The 11,059-nt window shown below is 35.2% G+C and overlaps 2 protein-coding genes across 3 annotated transcripts; both read left to right on the top strand.

Moving 5' to 3' along the window:
• Positions 1 to 1,132: 1,132 nt before the first annotated feature.
• On the top strand, positions 1,133 to 9,350 carry LOC132274684 (hydroxyproline O-galactosyltransferase GALT3). 2 transcript variants are annotated; one of them, XM_059776010.1, is made up of 9 exons: positions 1,133 to 1,519; positions 2,008 to 2,921; positions 3,729 to 3,964; positions 4,059 to 4,337; positions 5,214 to 5,342; positions 7,184 to 7,360; positions 7,452 to 7,559; positions 8,150 to 8,389; positions 9,027 to 9,350. In XM_059776010.1, exons 2-8 carry the CDS (start codon positions 2,162 to 2,164, stop codon positions 8,354 to 8,356), a joined length of 1,896 nt encoding a protein of 631 aa, XP_059631993.1. In that variant the 5' UTR covers positions 1,133 to 1,519; positions 2,008 to 2,161; the 3' UTR covers positions 8,357 to 8,389; positions 9,027 to 9,350. The 2 variants fall into 2 exon arrangements, with proteins under 2 accessions (XP_059631993.1, XP_059631994.1); XM_059776011.1 differs by having other exon boundaries at positions 1,994 to 2,921.
• Positions 9,028 to 10,342, top strand: LOC132274685 (nuclear transcription factor Y subunit B-7-like). The gene is made up of 2 exons (XM_059776012.1): positions 9,028 to 9,140; positions 9,698 to 10,342. The coding sequence occupies exons 1-2, from the start codon at positions 9,080 to 9,082 to the stop codon at positions 10,309 to 10,311; spliced, it is 675 nt and encodes a 224-aa protein (XP_059631995.1). The 5' UTR covers positions 9,028 to 9,079; the 3' UTR covers positions 10,312 to 10,342.
• Positions 10,343 to 11,059: the final 717 nt, after the last annotated feature.

Genomic DNA, 11,059 nt, shown 5'->3' with positions numbered 1-11,059 from the left:
TGTTTATAAGACGTTTCAGGTTGTTGCACTTGAGGATTGTGTCATGCGTATAACTTTTTTGGGATGTTTGTTTCCTTTAACCTTCTAATTGAGAGCTATTTCGTGGTCACAGTAAAAGACCCATTTCTAGTATTTGTTTGCTCCCGACCAGCAAATTGCAATGGACTTTGGTATTAAGGGCTTCTTTTAGTAGTCTCAGTTTTGGGCTGGAATGCTTTGTAATCTGGAGTGGTTTCAAACCCAGTTCGAACAGGAGGAGTACGCAATGCTAATGTGTTTTGAATGATCCACATTTCAGGGTCAGGCGTTAATGAGCACATTGAATTATCCATATGGCTGAAAAAACTTATTTGTTGTTGTTTATTTCTATCACAACAAGATGGACTTTACCGAGACTGAGAGCTACCTTGTTTGAATAGTAGTGATTAGAATTGACGTTTTAAATTTAAAATTGAAGAATTTTTAGTGTAATTTAGAATTGAATAATATTTATTTCAAATTTTAAAACTTTTTTAATTTCAATTCTAAGACTGCGTAACAAATATTTTAGTTTAATGTCATTTATTCTTGCAAAAAAACGATTGATCATTGAAAGACATCGCATAGCCAAGGTCATCCAAAAGGTAATGAAATAATCTTCCTAATTATAAGAAAAATGATATTTTATACAATTTTAGACAACTATGGATTATGTGATTGACTCCGAAAAAAAAAAAAATAAATAAATAAATAAAATAAAATAAAAATTTACATGATCTTTGTGAGCTATACATTTCTGTGAGACACGGTCGCTAATTATAGAATATTTTTTTTAATTACTCCATTAAACAATGCTATTCCAACGTGATACACACTTGGATTAGAGTTGACATCCTTAATTATCTGTTAATTGATGTGTTTGTTGACTCCGCGTGGATGGCTTCGATCATGCCATTTCATCTTCCTGTCCAGAATAATGAGAGGGCCCCAATCCGTCGTGTCTTGGACTAAAGAGCCGAAAACTCGTGAAATCCTCCGACACAACCAAAGACGCCGTCGTTTTTGTCTCGATGGCCGAACAAACACGTTAACGTCGCGTTTGGATCTCAGTAAAATGAAGAGAGAACGAGAAAAATGAGACGGATGTTTTTTTTTTTTTAAAAAAAAAATGTCCCGTTTGGTTTCTAGAGACTACTAACCCAACACCTAACTATGGAACTGTATCCTCTCCAATCACTTTAAATCACTTCTCTGTTGATAGCACATATCTTTCACACTACAGAGAAATTGCAAATTTTTTTTTTACTCAACAACCTCATCAAATCTGTCTTCAATAAGCAGTTGAAAACTCTCTCTCTCTTCTCTAACCTAACTGCGTGTGAACACTTTGGAATCACGGTGATTTTAGAATCCAAATCCAACCACAGTAGTTAAAGAAGAGGTTAAGCTTAAGAAAGTTTTTTAAAGTTCAATTGGAAACTTGTTTTGCATTTGTTAGATCCAAAGAAGCTCGCCCCAGTTACTTCTGGAATCTACCCAGGTATGGATTTATGCATATTTTGCTTTGAAGTTTCCAAATCTTATTGATTTTTGCTTTTGTTAATGCCAGTCAGTTGTTTCTTATCTATTTTGGAAACGGTTCTTTACTTTTTCAAAGCAAAACTTTTTTTGTTTTTTGCTTTCTATAAAGATTTTGCTTCCCAAAAGCTAAGAGAAGTACTTTCAACATCTATGCAAATGAAGACATTGCATAGACTTGGAGGAATCTTTACTGTAATCCCAGTGATTTGGCTTTTGAATAATTGTAAAGTTCTCTGCTTTCAGATTAGCCTTAACTATATTTATGTATTTTGTGCATTTATGATTTTTCAGAATATTCCTAATTATTGTCCATGCTTTTATCTGTGTTTATACATGTGTGTGTGATGTAGAAGAAAATTAGCATTTTCTTACTTCATTTTGCTTGGTTGCTTATGAGTTATGAACTTCGTGATTTTCTTTTAAAATTTTGAAGAAATATCATGGCAGGGTTTATCTGTATTTGGACTAGAAAAAAGAAGATGACTGCGGAAAATGACGAATCATTGGATCCACTACATGCTATGCTTATTTGTTAGTTACACAATTGAAGAGTTAAACAGTTTGTTGTACATAGTATTTGAGATTCAAGAAGTTTTGGAAGATGAAGAAGTGGTCAGGAGGTGTGTTGATTTTAGCTCTTGCTATGATTTTGTTTCTTCGATACAGCTACATGGGAGGAAACCAGCCGCCAAAGCAGTCAGCATATGATTTCTTCAATGGCCATCCGGCCAATGATTCTAAGTTAAATACTACTGATAGTGATAATTCGGGTCAAGCAATAGTGAAAAAGCTGCAAACTACTACGAAAAAAAAGCCACACTTTATTGATGTTGAAGGACTTGATGATTTGTATGCTTTGCAAAATATTTCTAAACAAGAGTCCAAGGCATTGCTAGTATGGGGTCAAATGCGTCTCTTACTGTCTAGGTCGGACGCTTTGCCTGAAACAGCTCAAGGTATCAAAGAGGCTGCCGTAGCGTGGAAAGATTTATTGTCCACATTTGTGAAGGACAATAGTAGCTTCTCAGAAGAAAGAGATTGTCCTTACTCCGTCAGCACATTTAATACAACACTATCTAGCAATGATAGCATTCTTGAGATCCCTTGTGGTCTAGTTCAGGATTCATCCGTTACAGTGATTGGCATTCCCGATGGGCAACAGGGTAGCTTTCAAATTGAACTTGTAAGCTCGCAACTTTCAGAAGAGTCAAAGCCTCCTATAATTTTGCATTACAATGTCTGTCTGCCGGGAGATAACCTGATGATAGAGCCAGTGATAGTTCAGAATATATGGACTAACGAACTTGGGTGGGGCAAAGCGGAAATATGCCCTGATCATGGGTCACCTAACAACATGAAAGGTATATTTTATAGCATTTCCTGAACTACAATTTTTTGATTTCCTGAAGTTTTACAAATGCTACCCTGTTATCGGTGCAATGCTATAGCTGTTGTACAAGCACTTGCATTCTTGTTCTGATATGTGACATTGGAGTTTCAGTTAAGCAATGCCTATATCCAGTCTTCCCTACAATTCTGCATAATAGAAGTAAAAGTTGCAAAATTTAATATTTGATTTAGTCAGGGATTGGAGACTGTCTCATTTTATTGTTGGCCCTACAGTTGGATGGAAAACATCTTATATAGCTAATTTCTTCCGTATCTATATAATATGACATATTATTATTCAGAATCTCATGCGAGTCAAATGTTCAAAAGAACTTTGAGTTATGGTGCCAGTGTTGTACTAGATAGAAGGTCATGGCTCAAAGTGCTATGTAATCACAAACAAATTGTGTGGTGCTGCTTTCTTATATGTGCTAACATATAGATCAGAACAGGTATTAGATGTAAGTCCACTGGCCTGGTAGGCCAAGTGATATCCAGTTGGTTTCTCAAACTTGTTGTCAGAAGCTCAAGTTCCCTTCTTTCTTAGCATATGTGTATGACACAACTGTAAGTCGAAACATTTATAGCTGATGAATTTGTTCTGCTGGGCTGCATTTGCTCCATGATTTGATAATTCCAACCCCCTTTTTTTCTGTCAAAATTCATCTTATGGAGTGTTATTGAGATCTTTAAGTACAAATATCCAGTAGGTAGTGATAGATGTAAATAACTATGCTCTTTGGAATCAGTAATTTAACATGTTGTGGCATAAATAACAGTTGATGGACTTGTAAAGTGCAATGACCAAGTTATCAGAAGAAGCACAGAAGATCATGTAAATGCAAGTCATCCCAGTAATGACAAGTTAAGCAATGGTTCCAATGGGAGTTCACATGTGAGTACTAATTTCCCATTTGTTGAAGGTAATCCATTTACTGCTACGTTGTGGGCTGGTGTAGAGGGATTTCATATGACTGTGAATGGAAGGCATGAAACATCTTTTGCATATAGGGAGGTAAGATAATGAGTTTAGTTACAATTTACATCAAATTACAAGGTGGTAATTCTAGTGAAATGTGTTATCTGAATTGTAATTTATACAAATGCAGAAACTTGAACCATGGTTGGTTAGTGGAGTCAAAATGTCAGGTGGTTTGAATCTCATATCCGCCTTAAGTAAAGGGTTGCCTGTTTCTGAAGATCTGGATTTAGTGGCTGATGTTAAGAGACTCACAGCTCCACCAATTTCCAAGAAAAGAATTCTAATGCTAATTGGCGTTTTCTCCACTGGAAATAATTTTGAGCGCCGTATGGCACTAAGGAGGTCGTGGATGCAATATGAAGCTGTGCGTTCTGGGGAGGTGGCTGTCCGCTTTTTCATTGGCCTTGTAAGTGGTGCACTTGCAAAATGGGAGGCGTTTGTTTTTTAACACCAGGATGGTCTTTGTTTTCCAGTTTTTGCTCAAAAAGAAATACAGAGAAACTGCAGTTTTATTATTATTATTACTATTATTTTGAGCTAGGGTAATACATCTATTTACTATTGTTCGACACAGTGATTCTCCAGAAAGGACTATTCTCATTTTCCTGGTAGAGTAAGTAGAGAGCAGACTTGAATATTATTTTCAAGCACCTTGTACTCTGCAATTTTTTATCATGAATATGTAACTTGAGAGACGTATTGAGAATATCTGATGTTAGTTATTCGAGCCTCCTCCAGATTAGTCCTTTTCTTCATTGTCCCTTTTTCTTTCTGTCTTTTTTATTTTTTATTTTTTATTTATTTTTTATTTTTTATTTTTGAAGAAAAATGAATATGTCAATAAATAAAGAATTATTTACCAGGATTCAACAGTGAACTGTAAGCTGTGTTCATGACTATTATTGTTCAAAGGTATTTTGATTTTTCATTATCATATAGAATGCCATTACTTTGTGGTAGTCCCCATTAATCTAGAGTTCTGGGAGGTGTATACTAAGTACAGGCCTATTTTTTGCACAAAAATATACACCCTCAGACTTGAACCTGTGTTCTAATGCTTGGTGGCTAGAGCTTTAGCTATTTTTTTAGCATTACTCCAAGCAATGAACGGAATATATAATATTTTTTTATTATTACACAATGTCTCCACTGTATTTCAGTATCATATAAAAAAGAAAGAAAGGGGAAAAAGGTTGACCCGAAATTTTTTTGGGTTACAGCTGGACTGTTTATTTTTTTCTGTTTCTTTCTATTTCTTATTTCATTTTTTTCCTACCTGCAGAATACGAATAGACAAGTCAATCTCGAGCTGTGGAGAGAAGCTCAAGTATATGGAGATATCCAGCTGATGCCTTTTGTTGATTACTACAGCCTTCTCAGCTTGAAAACAATTGCAATTTGCATTCTGGGGGTGCGTAGATATAAATGGTTGGTATAGAAACAAAAGAGGTTGCTGTTATTTATAATTTATTTCTGTAGGCAGGATTGTTATCATGGCCCTCACTAATTTACTGTTGTGCACTTGTGCTGATATTGTGATTTACTTTGCATTTGGCCGCATCATGAAATAAAATAGGTGGTTCATTATGTAGATTACAAAAACATGCTAACTCTTGAAGCCAACACTAAGCGAACTTAGTAAACCTTACATTTACAATATTTTTGGAAAGAAATGGAGCTAGTCCACATAATATTAACCCTCACATAGCATGTAATTTCAACGTTGGCTGTTACAAGTTGTGTCACCATGGCCTTGCAAGAAGGGCATCACTTTACCAGAGACTGGCTGTGTACAGAAAATGTAAATTCAGTATACCTCTGGAGTGCCTGTGTTCTTGGTATTCTCAGTGATTGTAGAACATCTTTTGATTGGCACAGGGTGTTTCATATGACCTTGTCATTGTATAATAACTTTAGTTAAGGAAGGATTTAATATAAGAACATTAGGAAAAGAAATAGCCAATAGATGCCCTAATGTCAGCATTATATTTTCTTGGATGAATGATCCAACAGGAAGGGGATATTAAGCAAACGTTACCATAAATTTCAGTTGGGATCGTTGAAATGGAGTTATTTGTTATTGTAAGATACTAATGAAGCTGAAGGTGATTAGTTATGAAACGTTTCTAAAAGCTGGTGTGTTTTGCTGAAAGTGTTGGGCTTTGAAGAAACAAGTGCAAAAAATTAGTGTATTCTGTGAGTCCCAGCAAGTGCAAAAAATGTACATATTTGAGATGTGGATCCTAAGTTGGAGGAATGACAATTATAGAAAAAGACCAAGAAATGAATGTGTACCTGGGAAGCTAAAGGTGGCATAAAGTGAAGCATGAAATAACTCCTCTAAGGTACTTTCGTCATGCGTGACAAAGACCAATGAATGCAAAGGCAAGTAGTAGTTTGTTTAAAAATAATACTAGGATAAGACTAGGGCCAGAAAAACATGTAGATTTTGTTAGATCACTAATTGCTCCAAAAGCTTAAGCTGTTAGAGATGGGGAGAGACAAACAATCTAGATCATAACAAGTGCAAACTTGCACACTAAACCAGGGAACTAATTCAGAGATGGAGACTTGAACTCAAGACTTCCCAGAACCAAAGCGCTGACACCACGGTACATCTCCAATTACTTCGAAAGATTAACCTATTAGAGAATGGGACCAACAATGTATATCAAGATCTTACAGATATTAAACAGAGTTATGGTCTTAGCTAGTGGCAAATTGCTAGAAAGAATTCGACAGCCAAGCCCAAGTCGTTGAGTAATTTTTGCTGCTAAAACCTGATGAATGTGGCCTGGGCCTACCAGTTTACCCAATAAAAACAGGTTCAGGGGTGTAATGCTGGTAACTGAAATAGTCCAATTATCAAATGATTATATAGTGGAGCTAATCATCCCAAGGCCCAACAAAAGCTAGTTATTATTTTATTTTATTTTCTGTATATGAATTTTGAATTATTGGATATTTTGGAGCTTTTCAATATTTTCAGTTTCATTTTGTGATATTGTGCCATGATTTTATATTATAATCGTACGCTGATCATACCATTGACAATGTTGTTAAACACACCTTTAAGACTTTAAATAACTAGAATGTTTTTTCTTTATTCTTGTTATTTCTTTTCTTTTCCCTGTTTATTCTTGTTGTTTCATTATTTGAAAATCAAAATGTTAATTATGAATTATAGGTCTTTTTTTTTTCCTGACTGATTTTTGGGTTCATATACTAATTATTTTTTCTTCTAATTTGCAGATCAAAATTCTTCCTGCTAAGTATATAATGAAAACAGATGATGATGCATTTGTTAGGATAGATGAGGTTCTCTCCAGTCTCAAGGGAAAGGTTTCTGATGGCCTCTTATATGGTCTTATATCCTTTGAATCAGAACCACATAGGGATAAAGAGAACAAATGGTATATCAGTGAAGAGGTATTTATCTAATTCAAAAGTATATGTTTCTACTGAATGCTACTTGCCTCAAATATTGCTCTTTCATAATCCTGATAGATCATTTTGATAGGAATGGCCCCATTCTTCATACCCGCCATGGGCCCATGGTCCAGGTTATATAATTTCCCGAGACATTGCAAAATTCATTGTTCAAGGGCACCAAGAAAGGGACCTCAAGGTAATATTCATCTTCTAATTTCTGACACGTATGCATTGTGCTTACATATATTTCAGATCTCTTGCTTGATCAAGTGACTTTTGCTTAGACACTTTTTATTTCCTCTTCTTTTTCTTTTTCTTTTCAGGGCGTGGGGGTCGGTTTACAATTTAGACTATATTGGTTTTTTATCTGAGAAATTTTAAGAACTAAACCAAAACTTTTGTGGACAGCAATGTGTAAAAGAATCATAAAAAGCTGAATCACATTGCTCTAGTTTATGAATTTTGTGGTGAAGACTACAGTATAAGGATTAATCCATTCCTGCATAATCAATGTATGATAAATGACTAGGAGAATGAACAAAAGAATAACAAATGTACTGATCATGAAAGAGAAAAGGGATAATATATCAATTATTGAAAACATAAACTGATATTATTTGAAGTTCGTATGTATTGTCCTACCGAACCACATGATGTGAAGTTCCCAGGATTAACTGAGTTACAATACCAGTGTCTCATTGTCAAGTCCCCAAGTTATATTCCTTTGAGCTGGTAGTCGTTCTAAATCTCATCTTGAAATTTCTATCTTGTCTTACGTTTGTCCAGCTTTTTAAACTTGAAGATGTTTCTATGGGCATATGGATTGACCAATTCAAGAACCATGGTCACAAAGTGCAGTACATCAGCGATGATCGATTTTACAATGCTGGATGTGAATCAAATTATATTCTTGCCCATTATCAAAACCCAAGGATGGTTTTATGCCTGTGGGAGAAGCTGCAGAGAGAGCATGAGCCCAATTGCTGTGAATGAGTACTCGCCTTACAGAAACAACCAAGTTGACAGGTTTTGGATCAAACTTGAGTTGAAGTTGTTGCAAAAATGGTATCTGTAGGTTTTAGATTTGAGTCCAATTTGTTGACATTCTTCATGCTATCATATCACACTAATTTTGCCCTTTCGTGAATTTCTTTACCGAACTTCTCATATTAACCACCTAAAAGATCTTTTACATTTTGATGGCTTCCATCTAATTTGCATTGGTAAAAATGGGAAAGGTTTCTAAATCTAAAGTAGCATGTGGTTTGCTTTTGCATTTTTTGTAGATGCATCAAATATTGTTGGTCAAATTCTCAATTTGACTTCATTTTTTTTCCAAGGTTCTGTGTCCATTTCAGATATTCTTGCATTAATATTAGTAAAGGAAATTCCAATTATATGGGTATTGTTGGAAATTGGCTCTCAAATTCGAAGTTTAATTAGGTTTCCATTTTATTGTTGTATTTTGTTAGGAATTTCTTGTTAGACAAATCTTTGGCTCACTCTTGTCAAGAAATTTAGTTTAGGACTCTATACATAGGTACCTAAGCTTTGGATTGAGAATGTGAGACTGCTATTGTGTTTAATACATGGTTGTCTTAAATATTAGTTGTTAGGGTTTGCAATGTTCATGGACTAGGTGATCTGAACTGTTCTGTTGCAGGCTGGTTATCATCAGATGGAATGATGTTTCTCCAACGAACATTTTAAAGAAGGATGCTCCTTTGTGCTATGGAGATTACGGATTCGAAACAAAAAAAACAACTTTTCTACAGAGGTAAGGTTGCGTAAATCTGTTCCTCCTCGGATCCCGCAACTACCTAGCAAGTATTTTCATCACAGATGCCAGTCTTTTCTTTTTGCGGAGTATGCAAGCGTGAAAGCAAAAAAGATTCTTAATTTTCTGAATTTGGATATTCTATAACTTTGTTTTTACCGTCGATCAAGTCCATCTTTGAATTGTTTTTAGTTTTTTATTTTTTTTTTACTCTACAAAAACCAAATAATGTTTTCAAAAAACTGTATCAAAGGGTAAATTTCAGTTGCAAAAACCACGCGATTTTTGTCTGTCTAAGTACGGACCGGATTATATTGAAAACGTACTAAGTACTAGTTGTAATAATATTAAAAAAATGTACAATAGTCAAGTCCAGTCCTTTTCATAATTACCTTCTCAACCTTGAGAGCGAGTCCGAGGGACTAAATGGGTGAAAAATAACCCAAGCCTTTTATCTTCCTCATCATTTGCCTACTTTCATGCTTCCATGCCATTTACCTATAAAAACAAAAATATACACTCCCAAAGATCAATTCATTAATTCTTGATCTCCATAGACATGGAAGATGATCATAGACATGGAAATGGGGCCGACGACACGAGCCGAGCGAGCCCAGAAAGTCCATGTTCAAAGAGCAGCAGCAACAACAAAGAACAAGACCGGTTCCTTCCTATAGCTAACGTTGGCCGGATCATGAAAAAGGTGATTCCGGGCAATGGAAAAATCTCCAAGGATGCAAAAGAGACTGTCCAAGAATGTGTGTCGGAGTTCATTAGCTTTGTCACCGGAGAAGCATCAGACAAATGCCAACGGGAAAAGAGGAAGACGATCAACGGGGACGATATCATATGGGCTATCACCACCCTAGGGTTTGAAGACTATGTAAAGCCACTCAAACAGTATCTCATCAAGTATAGAGAGTTAGAGGGAGAGAAGCTTCATGTCCCTAAGCAGCAGCAGCAGCAGCAGCAGCAGCAGCAGCAGCAACAACAAGAGAGGTTTGAACAAGGACAAGTACTGCAACACCATGAAAGTCAAGAACAAAATATGATACCTTATAACGACACTATTGTATATGGTACTTCTACAAGTCTTATACCTCAGCCTTCCTTTGTGGTAGCCAATCAACCATTTCCGCTTCCTTTCTCATCAACTTCAATCCCAAAATAAGTAATGCAATCGGTGGTTTTTTTTGTTTTTACTTTTTTTTCCCGCGACTTTAATACATAGAATCCAACAGAAACTAATAGATGATATACTTTTTCTTCTTAAAATGTTTCTCTCAATGGCTGTCACACCAGGCTATAATTATTACTCTTTGACAAGTTTATTGTTTTCCTAACTATATCAACCAAAAATCCAATTTGAGGGTTCGTTTGGCATGCGCTTTGTTTTAAATATTTTATTTTTGAATAAAAAAAAAAACAGTGTTTTTGCTCTAGCAATGTTTTGAAAAAAAAATCGGAAGCATGTTAGGAAACGATGTTTTGCTGTTTGAAAAAAAATCAGAAGTTCTTTGTTTTAGGCGTTGAGCGATGAACAGTTGTCAAAACAAAAAAAAAAAAAAAAAAAAATTTTGGTGCTTTGGTTTTGGGTCACTGTTCACGAAGTGTTTTAGCACTGTGTAAAATAAAATAAGATTGCATAAAACATGTTTTTGTTACCAAAATCGATACTGTAGCAGCCCAAAAAACAAAAACAATAAAAACAAAACGCATGCCAAACGAAGCCTAAGGTTTTAATATTAAAAAAAAAAAAAAACTTTAGACTTCGGTTTTAAAGCCATACATTTTTTAATCAAAATAAGTTTATAATTTTTTTTGTGGTAAAGTAGAGAGACATCCCCTGAGGTTTAGGATAAGGACAGATAGATGAAAGTTTATATACTGCCCGGCGATGGCTTCACAGAGAGCATGGA

The sequence above is a fragment of the Cornus florida genome, unplaced genomic scaffold (genome assembly GCF_030987335.1).
Source record: "Cornus florida cultivar Cherokee Brave unplaced genomic scaffold, ASM3098733v1 CherokeeBrave_3.0.0_Hap2_Chr09, whole genome shotgun sequence".
Taxonomy (NCBI): domain Eukaryota; kingdom Viridiplantae; phylum Streptophyta; class Magnoliopsida; order Cornales; family Cornaceae; genus Cornus; species Cornus florida.
Note: the sequence above shows the minus strand (reverse complement) of the source record. Positions and strands in the feature narration are given on the sequence as shown.